We start from the raw sequence: 16,639 nt of genomic DNA, 5'->3' as shown, positions 1-16,639 counted from the left end.
TCACCCAAGTCCATGAAGCACAGAGAGTCCCATACAGGATAAACCCTTGAGTCAGGTAAGCATTTGCTTCACCTCTTCTTTTATGTATAGCAGTTCTTTTGACTTCTCTTATTTCTAGCTTCCCAAGTTCCCCACGATTCTCAGAGCCCCTTTTTTCTTTTCCTTGGTGCTTCATCTAGTTTCACTTGCTCACAGAAGGTCATGGGCAGAGGCCTCTCACCAGCCCTTCAGACCAGAGTTCCTGGTGCAGAGCCCCCCTGCCGACCCCTCAGCTCAGGACCATATGCAGAACCACCCTGAGGAGTCTTCTTGAAGCTTCTCTGCCTGGTCCTGTGAAATGGATTCTAGATGCCCCGCTCTGGACCCACTCATCCCACAGTTGATCTGTTGCCTTCATGTGAAGGTTACTGATGATAAATGTCGAACAGGACAGGGTCAAGTGCAAAGCCCCACAGCACCCCTTTCAGGACAACCTTCCACTTTCCAGGCTGATGTTGATCCATGAACCAGCACTCTTGGGCTCCCTCTGTTTAGCTCCCTAGAAAGTATTATAATCCAACTGGCGCTGAACATTTGGGTGTGGCTGGGGCTGGGCTTCCCCAAACTGTAAGGTTGAAACGTGCAGTGGGGGTTCCCCAGTAACCCAGACCCAGATGGCTTGTGTCTCAAATGAAGAATGTGATCAGGCCTCATTTTTCTTATTTTAGCTAGAGCTGCTTTTGGGTCTTTACTGCTAAGTTTTCCACTGCACTTCTAACCATGTTAGGTAAGGGCTAGATCTTGTGGAATAGTTATTTTAATCTAATCATGAAATATCGATTAATACAAAGAACTGCTCATTTTAAAGACTGGTTGCCCAGGGTGCAGGGTTCCGAGCCGTCCCTCGGGGATCTGGCCCATCTGCCGGGCATTAAATTATGCTGTGGTCTGCACCCCACTGAGAGGGATCTCTGTACCTTGTAGAGTCTAGAAAGTTTCCTCAACATCAAACTCACTCTCAATTTGGGAAAATAAGAACAGCATCACAAGACCCGTCCTCTGATGCCACTAACCAACAAAATTTCCCCCAAAGCCTCTAGTGCTGCCCTGCTGCTTTCATTGATGCATTCAAAACAGACTATCCCAGGCATGGGGGCTTGATGGATGTGCTCCTTTATAATTAATTTAATGTGGGGACTGGTATTTAACTGGTTTCTCCTTTTCCCTACTTCTCCTGCTCTAAAATGTCAGAAGTTATTCCTACCAGAAAGATGATGTTGTTTTTCTCATGTGCTAAGCATTTCTGAAAAGGACAGATGGGGTTTACTACTCAGACCCCTGTTACGACATTTGAACAGAAACACTGCCGTGGCATTTTAGTCTCTCCCTGGCCGTGAGGTAGTCATTCCAGGAAACAAAACAACCTCTGACTGTTGGGTCTCTAAACCAAAAGCTGTGTGTCTGTCCCCTGAGGTACCAGGGGCCCAACCAGGAGACTGGCTTTTGGAGGAGAGAGCGCATGCAGAAGAATGGTCCCTGTAGGCTGGCTGGGAGGGGCCACCCATACTGTGAACAGCCGAGCAGAGAAAAGATGAGCAGAGCAAGGGTTACCGAGTTTATATTTTGTGCAAAGCACAGCACCAGACACCTTACAGGCTTATCTTACTCATCCTTAAACCACATTAGGAGGTGGGAACATAGCAGAGTGCAGTCTGTATTCCCCCAGCATCCAGACTAGAGGCATGGGCCTGGCTGCATGGGGACCCTGGAAGCCTCCTGGGAAGAGACCCATCCTACAGGAAGAATGATGGTCCCCAAGTTAATTCAAGGGTAGTGAGTCTAGGGTCAAAGTACAACAGTAGGTTCATGCTCAGCAGAGTGTGCTGCACTTATATCATCTCCAAGCCCAAGCCCTCATAGCCTACAGTGCACAAAACTGAAAGTCTCCTTTCCTATCACCTCTAGGGGACCAAAAGAGCTTAAGTGGCAGTACTGCTGGCGTCACTGCTGTGGGTAGGTGGCAGTTCTGGCCACGATGGCAGTGGCTCCTTCAGGGTGGTGAACAATGGGTTCTGGTGCCCAAGCCTTCAGGGGTACTGGTCCCAGGTGCCACTCTGGTCACCGGCTCCCAGTGTAGCCCGACAGTGTGCCAGAGCTGGGAACAGTGTTTACTGGTAAACGTGAACAAGGTGTACTAGTAAATGTTTAACAACTAGCACCAGGAGGGGAGAGTAAAGGAGAGGGAGGGGCTTCATCTGTAGCATTTGCCATTTTCTGTGGTGTAAATACTCCCAGCATGGCCGATTTCAAGCTATTAATGGGACATCACTGAACATAAAGATGGGAGGAAGTGCACAGTAGGGCACTGTTATGCAGAGTTTCCACCATAGATACAATAGACATAACCTCAAGAGCATAGATAACAGCAAAACGTAATAAAATAATTAGGAGGTGATGACTTTCGACTATACATTTATCTTTGTTTAATTTAATTAATATAATTGTAAGCTTACATAACCGGTTTTAATAATAGCTGTGTTTAACAACCATTTTGCAAAAATCCCATTTAGCAAAATTTAATGATTGGCTCTCATAAGCCTGTATGAGCCAGCTCAAGCACACTACTAGCTGAGGAGGAAGAAAATGTGGGCAGGATGAAGCAAAAACCTTTCCCATCTTTCCCTAGAAACGCCTGGCTGTGTCCTGAAGAATCACTTCTCTGCTCGGCTCACGCTTCCCTCTGCCTGGATGAGGCAAGTCACGGGGCACGTTCCAAGATGCCTCCTCAAACACCTACAGTGATGACAGCCTTCTGCCTAAGGCTCGGCAGCAGAGGCAGCTTTGAGATCTAAACTTCATTTACCAGAGCATGGTTTGGAATAGAGCAGCCCAAGTCCAAGAAAAGAGAAGGTTATGAAACGGATCTGTGCAATGACACAGCGTGAGTGCAATTAATTGTTGTCAAAGCATTTTGCTGGCTGCATTCTCTCTTACGTAGGAGAACAAAACTGTCATAACCGTGACAATTTTATTCAACATTGGTGCAATTACCAAGCCTAAAAATAGGAAGCAGAGGGGAGATTTGCTTGAGAGGGCTGAGCTCTGTTACCCATGTCCGCCCCCAGGATGGAGGGAGGGGAGGAAGGAAGCTAAGATTCATTGAATCTTGCCATGTGCTACTATGAGAAGCGTTTTACCATTTTATGCGACATAATCCTCCCTTCAACTCTGTGAAGGGAGGGGGAGTGGAGCAGAGCTCTAAGGCCCAAGATCTGCTGAGCATCCAGTACGAGACAGGCTCTCTGTACAAACTCTATGTACATAATCACTTTATCACAGCCTCACTCAAATGGAGGTATTATTACCTCCCATTTTACAGATGGGAAAGCTGAGTCTCAGAAAGTTTAAGAAGCTTGTACGAGATCCCATAGCACAAATGCTTCTGATTACAAAGTCATTTACGGGGACTTGCTTGCTGTGAAACCTGTGAGGTGAGCAAACCCACACTTCCCGGCAGTGCCTCTCCTGTTCTCCCTTCTCCGTCCCCTTTTCTACTCTTTCTCACATCCCATTGCCCTCCCTTACAGGAATGAACAAATAGTCAAGGCTAGACTTCGGCTGGAGTCTCGGCTCCATGACTTCCAAGGAATTGTGACATTTGCTCATTTGTTTAACCTCTATAAGCTTTAGCTTTTCAACTATACATTGGAGACAGGAAGAGTGCCTACCTCATAGCATTGCTGTGGGGATTAAATGAGACCTTGCATGTCAAGTGCTTTGCACAGCACCTGGCATAGGGCAAGTACTCAACAGCAGTTGTTATCATGATTGGCCAGAGAACATGGCATTGAAAAGAGGTGCCATGTCCCAGCATGACCTCCACTCAGGACACTACAGATGAAAACATCAGGAGGGTAGCAGGGTCCAGGGTCTTCACTCCCTTCCCACATGGCCAGGTGACTTCCCTCCCAACAGAGGACCTTGCCCTGGGTGGGCACCGGGCAGAAGAAGTATGGCGAGGAAGATTCACCTCCTACAAAGAGTTAGTGCTTACCATGTGAGGGCGCTCTCCTAAGTTCTCTGCAAATGTGAACTCATTTAATCTTTATAGCAAGTCAGAGCAGTGGGTGCCATCATTCACTTCATTAATGAAGTGAAAAGTAAATTTAGCGCCCCCCCCCCCGATTCCACTCTGACCCTTCGGGCAAAGCCATGCCAAGCCTAGCCACTCTGCCTCCCTAAGGCAATGGGAACCAGGCCACCAATGCCACCCTCACATAATATGTGTGCCCCCCCTCTCCTTGATGCCCACATACATGCTTGGTAGGACGAGCTCTCCATCACCCAAGGGTAATATTCACTTTGTGATTTATCCAGGGTGCTGTTTCTCCTGCTTCACTCCCCTTCCTCCCTTCGGTCATTTCTGTGGGACAAACAATGAGCAACAAAGATATCCACGAAGGAAAAATTATGTGTGAAGAGGCAGACCTGGGGTTAAATTCCAGCTGTAGCTCTATACGCACCCCTTACTAGCTTTGGGTCTCTGCAAGTAACTCATCTTCTGGGACTTTCTTTATCTATAAAGCAGAGATAATATCGACGTCATGGTATTGTTATGGGGATCAGACAAAAGCACACAAAACATATAGAATAATGCCCAACACCTGAATTTTAGCTATTGTTTTTATTTGGCCATTTATTTGTAGCCTCAAGCTCTGGTCTGGCTGATTCACCCAGGGAAGACTCATCCGTCCTGAGCCTCCCTGTTTTCCTGACCTGTAAACTGAGGGTGAGAATATGCAACCTGCCTTGTAGGATCACTGTGAGAGTTGGAAGAGGTCCTGGCATAAATCCTGGTACACAACACGGCTCCACCAACTGTGCGTATTACTCTGATTCTTATCGTCATAATTAGCTTCTCCCAGCAATTGAAAATTGGCTCAAACTCCCAACAACCACTGGGATTATTTCCCAGTCACAACTCGTGGGAGAGAAATATTTGGATGTTTCTCCGTCATAAACATAACTGCCCAAGAGACACTTGATGCCTTTAAAGCTTTTAGAGGACCGCCTTAGAGAAGAACCTCCCACAATAAAGCAAGACTGAGGCTAGCACATGAAGGAAGATATACTTTCCCTATAACTCTCTTTTTAAAATACTCTCTTTCTCTCAAAAAGTTAATGCTAATCAAACCTTAACAGAACCCTAAGCTACTCTGTCAGCTCTTCAGTGTACCAGCTTCCATCTGAAGTCTGTAACTCAGGTCTATGAATGGTGTTTGTGTAACACGTGTGCTCTGTTTAAAACGGAAGAACATGGGGTTTTTAAGGTCAGACAATCTGGGCTCAAAGGCAGGTCTGGGACTGCTGTGTGACTATAGGTAACTCACTTACCCTCTCTGAACCTCAGCTTCCTCACTTAGAAAATGAGAAAAAGAATAGTATCAACTTCATAGGATGGTGAGGAAAGTCAAATGAGATGCAAAAGCAATCTGAAAAGCGCTGGGTAAATATGAATTGCTATTATTTACTGTTAAGAGAAATGATATCAAATTTATGCTCAATCCCAGTAAATAGAGTACCTCAGGAAGTCAGTATCTCTGTGTCCTCCTCCTTTTTAAGTTTGGATTTCCTATTTCCATGTTAACAGTCTTTGCATACTTGTGCCTGCTATTATAAGCCACTTCCAATCTTTTTGGAAGGAGGCAAAGTATAAAAACAAACAACAGCTCCGTGGTGTGAAGTAACATGGACCATTTACCCTCTGACTTCAGTTGCATTTGCAAGATGGCGGTGGGGTTAGATTTGCTGCCTGCAGCCTGGAACCCAGGGCTGATTTCTCTGGATGAAGGTGGCTGGTTGTCTCAGGAATGGAGTCAGAGACAGAGCCAACCAGCCCTAAAGGAAACTATCCACTGCAACCACAGTTGCTCGGACAGGACGATGGGTATCGGCCAAGGGGAAGCCTGCTCCCCAAAAATATTGCCTTGAATCCTCCGGTTCCATACCTTCAACCTCAGAGCAGAAGTTCTACATTTTGTTTTCGGTAGAAGTTTTAGAAGGAAAATGCTTTTTTGAAACTTCTCTTTGTCCTCCTACCAGTCTACCATCCATATGGAGATGAAGCCAGCCTGTAATGCGTTTAAATGAGACAGCCAGCTAGGCGAGACACTCAAGTGGTCGCTGCGTTTTAAACACAGCACACGTGTTACACAAACACCATTCATAAACCTGAGTCACGGACTTCAGGTGGAAGCTGGTATATGTATAAATAGCCTGTGTATGTCAAACAGAAGAAAAGAAGGGAAGTTTGGGGAATAAGGTCAAAATCATGGTGCCCAATTTAAACATAATAAAAATCTCAGCCTTGTCATTATTTACAACCCCCGAGTACAACTCCTACCCAAAAAGGAGAGAATGTCGAATGGAAAATTCTAAATGAGCTAATGTCCTTGTGTTGAACCGAACAGCACGAATGATGCAGCATCATAAATGAAGCTATAATTATGTTGTCTCACTTCTCGGCTGCCGGATGCCCACAGTACAGAGCTGCCACTCCAGCTTCTTCTGGCCTCAGAATTGTTTTGGGAGCCTTAAAAGTCAGTAGCTTTGACTAGTGTTGACCAATTGATTAGCATTCGGCGACTCTGTGATAGTTTGGGATGACAACAGAAGAATACAGTTTGTGGTGTGAAGAATTAACACCTTGAACATGTCATCAGTGTTTTAAAAAATCATTTTTTCCTATGATTCCCCCCTTCCCATCTCACCACCTCCCAGCCCTGACTTTGGCCATAACTCTTTACCAACATACTGTCCCAAACTCAGCTTGTGATGTCACTAACAAACATCCTAAGCTGGGCTCTTACAAAGCAGAGCAGGAAAATAGACAGCCCTGCAGGCTCAGGGCTGGTTATCGCCCAAGGCAAATCTGCACACCTTCCAGGCCCCTCCCATTGAAGTGAAGGGTGTGGCCAGGGCTTGGAAGAAACACGAGAGTCTCAGGTAGCCCAGTGACGTCCTTGAGGACCTCAATCAGTCCCACAGATACAGCCTTGACCCTGGGTCACGCCGTTCCTTAGCAGGCACCTGCCAGCCATCCAGCCTCCACGCCCGCGGCCCAGGAACGCAGTGTGAACTTCAGGGAGCCATTCAATAAAGTGGATTCAGGAAGCAGCAATTCTCGCTCAGAAGAGGTTTCGTGTTTCATCACCCCTCGTGCCCCCGCTGCTCAGAAGGGATCTACAGCCCGAGTGTGGGGTGTGAACGCCAAGGACTGATACACAGGGTGACAACACGTGCGCACTCGGCCGCTGGCTGCTGCATGCTTCCGGCTCCCGATTCAGAGTGTCTGCCCGTCTCTGTCTGTCACATCCCCACACCGGTCCCTTCTCCCATCACCAGCAGAAGTGGACTGCGCAGCCTCGGGCCTCTCCCATCCCAGTCTCTGAGGATGTGCGTGGTCTTTGAGTTAAGAGCTCACTAAAGTGTAGATCATGCTGGATGCAGAAAGAAGAGGAAAAGAAGGCATTAGTGGGAGCCCACAAAAGACCTCAGACGGCCCTCAAAAGAGGCACCTTCCAAAAGCCAGACCCCTTGCTTCTTTCTCATTCCTGTCACGAGAGCATCTTATCTACTCCCTGGACTCTTCCCCCTGCTACTTCCCACAATGTTGGACTAAACGTTGTTACGAGACCATACCGTGTTCCTTGGATGAGAGAGGTGATTGCTCTGAGTGCCTATCATTATTCTCATCAGGATGATTATCGTGGCCGTTATTCCTCTTTCCTGCAATCGCAGGGCAGGTCCCCAGGGGTGGGAGGGGTGCAGTGGATTCTTTATGCCACCAGCTGCCACATGCGTATGTGATGGCTGTGCCCAGGGGCTCCCAGATTATGGTGGATGATATGGCAGCGCTAGGGAAATGATCATTGTCACTATTGCAAGGACTTTTGTGTGAACACAGGCCCTCTGGGCACACAAACTGGATGAATTCTTAATTGGGTAGCTCCTGGCCCTACTTTTCCTAACAGAGCCCAGGCATTAAACATGCATTAAGAGCCTGTGTCCTAAGGTGGAGCTCCAGCACCACCAAGGAGGGGGTCACGCATCCCTGTGCTCTTAGAAAGGGCTGCAGGCTAATTCTGCAGCAATGAAGAATGTTCCACACCAAAATATACACTCTATCCATTTGGCAGGAAGAAAAACAACCACCTTTTCACAATATAGAGAGAAGAAAGGATAATCTAAGAAACAAAACCAAAGGCGAGAAACTAAAGTGTTCTACTTCTCACCCTCTCCAGCTGCGAAGCCCGGACAAGCCCCTCCGCGTAGCTGAAGTTCTGCCTTTGAGAACTTGATGCACCTCATGTACATAGAGCCTCACTGGCCAGGCCTGGTGCTAGAGGGGTCTTATTCAACATGGGGAAGTATGGGGGTCAGCTGAAAAGTGGATTGGTCAAGGTCACACAGCAAGGCTAGGAGCCGTGTCCCAACACCAAAGCCAGTGCTCTTTCCATTGTAACACGGAGCTTCACCGTATTTGTCTACTCACTTTCATTTCCCTCATTCATGCAATATTTATTGAGCGCCTCCTGCGGGCCAGGTGCCATTCTTGGTGCTGGGAAACAATGGCGAGTGTGCAGCCCCTGCCTCGAGGGAGTGTACGGCTAAGCTGTAGCGATAACAAGGGTTTAGTGAGCACCTACTATGTGCCGGGTGCTGGCCAGGGCACTGCAGATACAGAGGGGAATGAAACAGTTGAGGCCTCTGCCATCAAGACAACCATAAATAACCTAATTTGAGTGAGAGAAATGAACATGAGGGGACGCAGGCATGATGCAGAGTAAATGGATAGGAGGGTGGTACTACGTAGGTAGATAATATCATCCTGGTTTACATCCTTGATTTGAAAAGATCTTTATATTGAGCAGGCAGAATCCACACTAGACTAACCAGCTTCTATTATTTTTAGTTTTAATATTAGCATCAGTATTAGTATTAAGTAATCCCCATCCCATGTAACCTGCAAACGTCTCCTGGTCCACAAGGCAACCTGAGAAGCGGGTGGCGCTGGATGCTGGGATGGTTCGCACAGCACAGTGGGAAGAGAGCCCAGAATCCGGGGCCGGATACTTTGCTAACTATCCGCTAGGACCTCGGACACATTTCTTAATCTCCATGAGGTCCTTAGGAACCCCTCAGGAACATCAAACGGTAAAACACAAACCCCACCTTTATAGGGTTCCCAGCTGCTGTCACTTGAGTCTCTGTCATTGTGCTCAGCTCGGAGGCAGCTCTCCATGCACGTGGGTCCCCTTCCGTCCCTATAAGAGTGGCCTGGGCTGACAGTCCTGGCTCTCCACAAGCCTGGATCTAAGGGGCTGGGAGCCCCTGAGGTGGGAGAAACAGGGTCTTTGAGCAGCCCTGAAGAGCTCCAAGAGGTCAGGTTCAACAAAGAAGGCAGAACCCTGGTTGCCACCCACGGTCCCAGTGAGGCGGGAGGAGCAATTGATACCCATTTTGCTTTGGAAACAAAGTAATGAACACATGTAACATAAAGGCAGTGCCAAACTGAACAGAATGCTTGGAACGTAATCAGTTACAGGACGATCACAGCCATCTAACGGGCAGGAGCCCCACTATGGCCGCCACAGCCCAGCAGACAGACAGCAGAGTAGCTCTCTATCTGTAGATTCCTGTGACTCCTATGCCCTGTTCCCTCCAGCGCCTTAGGCTCCAGCAGATGCTGCAACAAAACTGAAATGAGGAAGCTTGATCTGCCTCGGTCTCCGCCCAGACTAAAGAGGATCCCAGGCTAACGGGGCAGGAGCCAGGGAAAGCACTGCCCGCATTCTGCTGGCTTTGAGGAGGGACAACGCTGTCTCTGGGGTCAGGCGCCTCAGCCTACGACTCAGCAGAGGAACTGTGTGCAGCCCCGCAGAGAGGCTGGGCACACTCCAGGGAAGAAAGTGAACCACCTTGTTAGCCCAAGCTGCCAAATCGCTAAGCCCATGAGGGTTGCCCATGACAGGAAGCAGCCTGAGCAAGCTGTAGTTACTAGAGAGTTCAGACTTAGGTCAGGGAGACTTGGGCCAATCTGCTGGGCACCTCGGAAAGCTCCAGAGAGGCTTCGGAGACCCTCAGGCTCCTTGCAGATTGAAGCAGGCATTGTCCCAGGACACTCCATCCAGGAAGAGGAGGGAAGGGGTCACCCCGAGCCTGAACCAACCCTTGACTCCAACAAGAATGTGGTAGAATATTCCAAATAACCTCCAGGGCTGAATTATTCCAGAGGAAGTTACAGCCCTGAGGGTTATAGGAGAAGACTCAGGGCGTCTGAGTCTTCTGGACCCCGGGGATGCAGAGGGGAGACGAGGTGGACCCAAGCAGCAACTCCAGAGTGATGCTTAGCCCCAAAATTCTGAATCAGCAGATCTAAGCCCAGGAATCTGCATGGTTAAGAAGCATACCCTCCTCACCCCAATTCTGATGCAGGAGGTCCAAAGACCACACTTCGATAAAGACTTTTCTAGAGGTCTCCTAAGACAGCCAGCAGTTAAGAGCTCAATCTTTGGGATAGGACCTGAGAGGGACTTCTCGCTGTCTCACTATGAGCTGTGACCATGGGAAAATTATCTAACGTCTCAGATGAGGTTTCCTCATTGTTAACATGCCGATAATGATAGCCTTTAGCTCATACACTGAGCAATACATATCGAGCTCTTTGCTCGAAGAATGGCTCTTTTTAAATGCTGGATAAATGCAGCTGCTTCCCATGCTGCCCCAGCGTAACCTGAACCCTGAGGCAGCCTTGGAGTCTAACACCCCCACCCTCCTCTTCCTCACCCGGCTACTGGCCACCCGGCCACTTTGGAGACAGTGCTGGGGTACCTGGAGATATCATGGTGTGGTGCAGGTAGCGACAGGAGAGCAAGGTGACAGGTGAGACACCCCAGAGATGAGCCCAAAGAGGAACAGGAAGGAGGAGGAGACATTTTCAGAAAAGACACTGTCTGGGGTATCAAACCACGAGACAGTCTGTTTATAGCTATCTGCTTAGTTAGGATGTTCCGAATAAAGAGGTGAAAAGAGGGGAGGTTCCTGACACAGAATTACAAAGCCAGCATGTTTTATTTAATTAGAATGGTATTACATAATATTAGGAGAATTGTAAGTATAAGCACTTAATGGCCCAACATGCCCATTTGTGAAGCATTGACTGCCACTGGGGGTCTCTGTTGTGGTCCCCAAGAATGCTTTCACACAGACTAGGGGGCAATGAGGCTATGTATCCGGGGCCACAGGTGACCTGAGTGTCTGAGCTGTGGAGGTGCTGGGGGCAGGGAGCCCCATGCATGGAGAAGAAGTCACCAAGTGCACTTCACCAATAATCTCCTAAGAGGGGTTGGCAGAATGTGTGTTCACTGTGTAGCCCAAAGGATTTTCCTGTCAGCCAGCGAGGCCTCCGGCAGGACCTTCCGCCCCTCCCACTCCTTTACACAGAAGCTCTTGCTCCTGAACCAGTTAGGTGGCTGGCAGCATCCTGGACAGGCTGCGACTCCCACCTGCAAAAGCCTGAAATTTTCTCCATTTGCTGCAGGAGTCAAACCCACCAGGACGGGCAGAAACTCACCAGTAAAGGTAGTAGAAGAAGGAGAGGAGATAGAAGGCCAGCTTACACCAGGCCTCCTTCTGACAGTAACTCAAGGTGTCTGCGTTCATGACCACCGGCGGGTCGTAGGCTAATTCGGAGCTATCTGCCGGACAGTGGAAGTACCTGCAGAGAAAGAGCGCACGGCGTCATCGGCTCTGAGGCTTGGACAGGACATCTGAAGTCGTCTGGGCTGAGTCCCCTGATGCCAGACTTCCAATCCGAGGAGTCTCTGCTAAGCAGCTGTCTGCCTTCTGCCAGAATCACTGCCCAAATTACAGCCCAGGCACTGCTAAAAAGTGGCTCAGCCACTGTCTTCTAGCAGGTAGTAATGCCCAAATACTCCGATCCACCTCACACACAGCTGCTCTGACAGAAGGAAAACGTGTCCCCTGGTGGTACCTGGGAGACACCAGGAAGAGCCTCCTTTCTCCAGGGATGTGGGTTGGTGGGGTGAGGGGGCAGCAGAGGGAGGTCCACGATGTGTATGGACCTGGGTCGCCAGTAGGGGCACAGGCGCGGGTTGATGTCAGTTGCATATCCGCTGCCTAGTGTCGCTGTACCACAACTCTACCATGAACGTTAATTATTTGGATTAAACATTAATTACTTTTGGGTTATCCTCCTCCCAGACTCCCTTTTCAAATCCTGAATACTCTGGGAGGGACATCCTATTCCCACTTGAGTGTGGAGTAGTTTACAGGTAATTTTCTTCTTGATGGAAGGACCCAGAACAGCAAACAGAATATTGGCCATCGCGGGGAGAGAGCAGCCCCCGAGGGAAACTGGGTAAACCAAAGAGCAGTGGGAGGAGAGAGGTGAATGCAGACTTCGCCTTCTTCCAAACATCACCACAGCTCAACGTGAACTGGCCTTGCTCCCGGAAGGAGAGAAACTCTCCCGCTGAGCTGTGTGAGACCTTGGGAAGTGGTCAGGCAGGAGGCAAGTCCTGCCCCTGAGGCCGGCCCACTGGCCCTCACCAGATCGCTGCCCCCAGGGCCTCAGCCAGGGTCTCATTCAAAGCCGGAGAACAAAGTGCAGCTGAAATCGCGCAGCGGGCTGTTCCTTTTGTCAGTCTGGTAATGGAATCAGGAGGCCGGGTGCAAATTAATGGCTCCTGTGAGGCTCTGGGACAGGCCGTGGTCCTCGAGTGAGAGCGAGGACCAGACGAGTGGTCTGACGGGCTTAATCACATCGGCTTTGAAGAGCATCCCTGTAACGTAGCAACTCACGGAGCTGGTATTTCAGTTCCCTCTTCATCTGCTTCAAAGGATTGCACTGACATTATCTGTCATCCACACTATGCAGAGAGGAAATCGCAAGCCAGATTCAATGACATCTGCCAGCTCACAGCCCTCCAGGCCACTCACCTCTCCTCTGCCCAGGAGCAGATTTCACAACCTATTTGCTTTTGCTGTGCCCTTGTTCCCAGGAGGCCTCATTAAGTGGAGGAAGGGGTGGCAGGGTGGCGGAGTGGCTCAGTGGACAGAGCCAGGGCCCTGAGGCCCACCCGTCACCAGACTGAGATTCCTCAGGTCAACTGTTAACCTCTCTGAGCCTCAACTTTCTCATCTGCAATATGGGACTGAAACTGCCTACTCCAAAGGGCTGTTGTGACAATTGTGTGAGGTGATGGGTCCAAAAAATCTCCAAGAACAGGTACTGAACAAAAGTTCTGCAGTTCTACTTGTATTTAAGCAAACTGGGAGCTAGGGCAGAGGGGGCTTTATCTGCACTAGAAACATCGCTGGGCTGGACCTTTGGAAAGGAGGGGGAAGCGGAAATGAAATAGAGGGGTTTCAAGGACTCTGATTTTTATTTTTTCTTTTCTTCTTCTTCTTTTTTTTTTTTTTTTTGTGGCCGCACCGCGCAGCATTCAGACCAGGGATTGAACCCGCGCCCCCTGCAGTAGAAGCGCTGAGTCTTAACCACTGGACCACCAGGGAAATCAGGACTCTTATTTTTTAAAGGACACTTGCCCTCCTCACTCCTTTTTCTTTCATTTTCTGAGTACTTAACGAATTGCCAGAACTAGGCTAGACCCTGTCAGGGATTCAAGAAAGTAAGACAAGCTCCCTACTGGCAAGGAGACTGCAGTCACTCCCTTCTTTTACACGGAAACGTTCCAAGTGTAAGGACGCGGCTGGCTCTCCCGCCCTCCCTTTTGGAGGAGTGATAGCCCTAAGAAGCAGTGTACCAATCAAAGTTCTGTAAATTAACCACATTTCTGATACCTTGGATTGACAACACACTATTTGAAGGACCTTGGGATAAATTCCTTTTAGAAGGAGAAGAGCCAGCCCCTAGGTGACAAGGACACGGCCTGTGATCCACAGAGAGGTGGCCCTGCCATATCCCAGCTGAGTGATTCTGGGCCATGACGTAACCTTTGTGAGTCTCTGTGACCTGTGTGTAAAACAGGGAGAGGCAACCCCAAAGCACCTGTTTGTTGTGTATACCAGAGGAGGTAGGCATGGAAAGTCTCTGAGTGGGTAGGCGATACATTTCAACACCATTATGTTTCTATTTGACTTCTCTCTAAATTCAGATTTTAGTAGGTTACCTTTACATAGAAGGACTTCGTTATGTAACTGAATCATCTTATTTCCTCCCTCAACCTGCGTCCTGCTCTTGGTCACCTCCCAGCCACCCAGCCTAGAGATTCCCTCTCCCTCACCTCCTGCATCCAATTACTGGCCAAGGCATGTCCAGTTTACCCCTCCAAACCCTCTCCTTCTCTCTCCATTCCAGCTTCCAACTTCAAGCCTCCAGTCTCTCCACCTGGAATTTCATCAGAACTTCCTAACTGGATTTCATCCTCAAAATTTCACCCTCCAACCCAGCCTTCCCACGGCTGTCAGGGTCACCTTCCTAAAAATCGGATCAGGCACTGCCATTTTCCTCCTCAAAACTTCTGAGAGGTATCCCTTTCCTACAGAATAAATTAACTCCAACTTCCTATCAAATCATTTCAGACCCTCCATACCTGATCCCCAGCTGTCAACCCCATCTCTGCTCCCTTCTGTCTGAGAACCCCACATCCAAGCACACTGAGCAATCACTGTTCCCCAGACACACCAGGTGCTTTCTTACATCTGAGCAGGCTAGTCCCTTAACCTCGAATGTGCTTTTCCAGATTCCCCAGTGTCACACTTCCATTTCTCTACACTCCTACCTATGTTCCTTATATATCTGGTAAGAATCGATTTCCCTCTCCCGCTAGGGTATATATTCCTTGGGGGTAACAATTATATTTTGCATTCATCTTGGAATCCCGCATAGTGTCTGGCATGTAGTATGTGTTCCATATGTTAGCTAAATGAAGGGGTGAATGTTCTAGATGTGACTAAATACAGGCTATATTGTATGCTGTAATGACAATGATTAAATGTTTGGGGGATGAGGGGAAAGTGTGGTTAATTTATCTGCACATGTGCATTCTTGACTACTTTCGTATTCCCCCTCCCTGCCTCCTATATACCCACACGGTGACTCTCTTTTACCCAAATCACGTGATCTGATGCACGGTCTTAGCAGGGAAGAGATTTAAAATCAGAACAGTCCCAGAAAATCCAGCCCATATGGTAGGTAGGCTATTTTTATTAAGATATAATTCATCTGTCAAAAAAATTCACCTTTTAAAAGTATACAATTCAGCAGTTTTTCGTATATTCATAGAGTTGTACAACCACCACCAGTATCCAATTTCAGAACATTTTCAACCCTTTCAAAAGAAAACAGTGTAGTCGCACCTCACTCCCTCTCCCTTCCAGCCCCTAGCAATCACCAATCTACTTTCTGTCTCTACAGATTTGCCTATTCTGGACATTGCATATAAATGGTCTTTTGTGACCGGCTTCTTTCACTTGTAATTTTTTCAGGCTTCACCCACGTTGTAGTGTGTATCAATATTTATTGCTTTTTATTGCCCAAATACTTTATTGCTTTTTATTGCCCAATAAGACTCCATCGAAAGGATATACCACATTGTGTTTATCCATTCATCTTCTGATGAACATTTGGGTTGTTTCTACTGTGCGGCTATTGTGAATAATGCTCTAGCTGCCTTTAACGCTGATCTGTGAGAGTTGAGGCTGTGGTTAGTGGAACCTACAGGAAGGGTCTTCCCTTACTGAATTATTGTCTGAGAGCAGCTTGCAAAGGAGGCTTTGAGGAAAGGGTCACCAAGGGAAGGGATGAGAGGAAGGCACTAAGTGGCTGGTCCATCTGGTGGGACATTGTCTCTGGAGGGCAGGCTGACCAAGCAGAAAAGGGGAAGGACAGGGCAGTCCCAAGCAGACTTACCTCCAGAAGTGATAGAAAAGTAGAGGGACATTCAGCCCCAGGGTGAGCCACTCCTGAGCACACAGGAACATGATGCAGAAGAGGCTGTGGATGGAGTATTCTGGCAGCACCAGCTGAAGAGGGAGCAGAGACACAGGCCTGCGTTAGAGGGAGGAAAAGTCACTCCTGCATCTATAGCGGCTGACGTCCGCCTGCCTGGACACTTCCTCTGACATGCTGGTGACACAGAGGTCCTCCCCGCAGCATCACAGAGTCACTGCCCCTGGACTGTGACCCGTTTCTGGTAAGTTCTCCTCTTTAAGGTACCGGAGCCATGCTTTATACCCAACCCAAAAAGGACACAGGCCCTCAGCACCCTACTTACCAGAATAGGGCACTTGCTTCAGGGGGTCACCCGTGGATGACCACTGGCAAGAGTGGAAGAGGCCATCCAGCCCCTGTGACATCTGGCCCAAGGCAGGACCCACTGGCAGAAATACTGATAGGGTTTCTAGTGATTCTATAACTGCCCTGCTCGTGTTCTCCTAGGCCCTGTGTATCGTCCCACAGAAACTCACAAACCTAAAGCAAATATGTATATACAGTTCAAACACAGGAGGGTTGGGAAAAAAGTGAGAAACAGTATTTTTCTTGATGCTGCATGGATCAAGAGGAACCCAAGAGTAAGAACATGTAGTATGATAAAAGAGGGAACGTTTAGCC

At 48.5% G+C, this 16,639-nt stretch overlaps 1 protein-coding gene across 3 annotated transcripts in view; it reads right to left on the bottom strand.

Moving 5' to 3' along the window:
• Positions 1-2,438: 2,438 nt before the first annotated feature.
• Positions 2,439-16,639, bottom strand: part of CNIH3 (cornichon family AMPA receptor auxiliary protein 3) — a 125,010-nt gene continuing 110,809 nt past the window's right edge. For 2 of the 3 annotated variants that reach the window (XM_082427898.1, XM_082427897.1), the window contains exons 4-6: positions 15,938-16,050; positions 11,615-11,758; positions 2,439-7,478 (exon numbers count right to left, since the gene is read on the bottom strand). In XM_082427898.1, coding sequence (XP_082284024.1) covers positions 7,451-7,478; positions 11,615-11,758; positions 15,938-16,050 — 285 coding nt within the window. In that variant the 3' untranslated portion in view covers positions 2,439-7,450. Of the gene's footprint in view, positions 7,479-11,614; positions 11,759-15,186; positions 16,076-16,639 lie in introns of those variants that run through there. The other variant, XM_082427896.1, reaches the window with a different exon arrangement.

The sequence above is a fragment of the Balaenoptera physalus genome (genome assembly GCF_965194825.1).
Source record: "Balaenoptera physalus genome assembly, chromosome: 1".
NCBI classification, from domain to species: Eukaryota; Metazoa; Chordata; class Mammalia; order Artiodactyla; family Balaenopteridae; genus Balaenoptera; species Balaenoptera physalus.
Note: the sequence above shows the minus strand (reverse complement) of the source record. Positions and strands in the feature narration are given on the sequence as shown.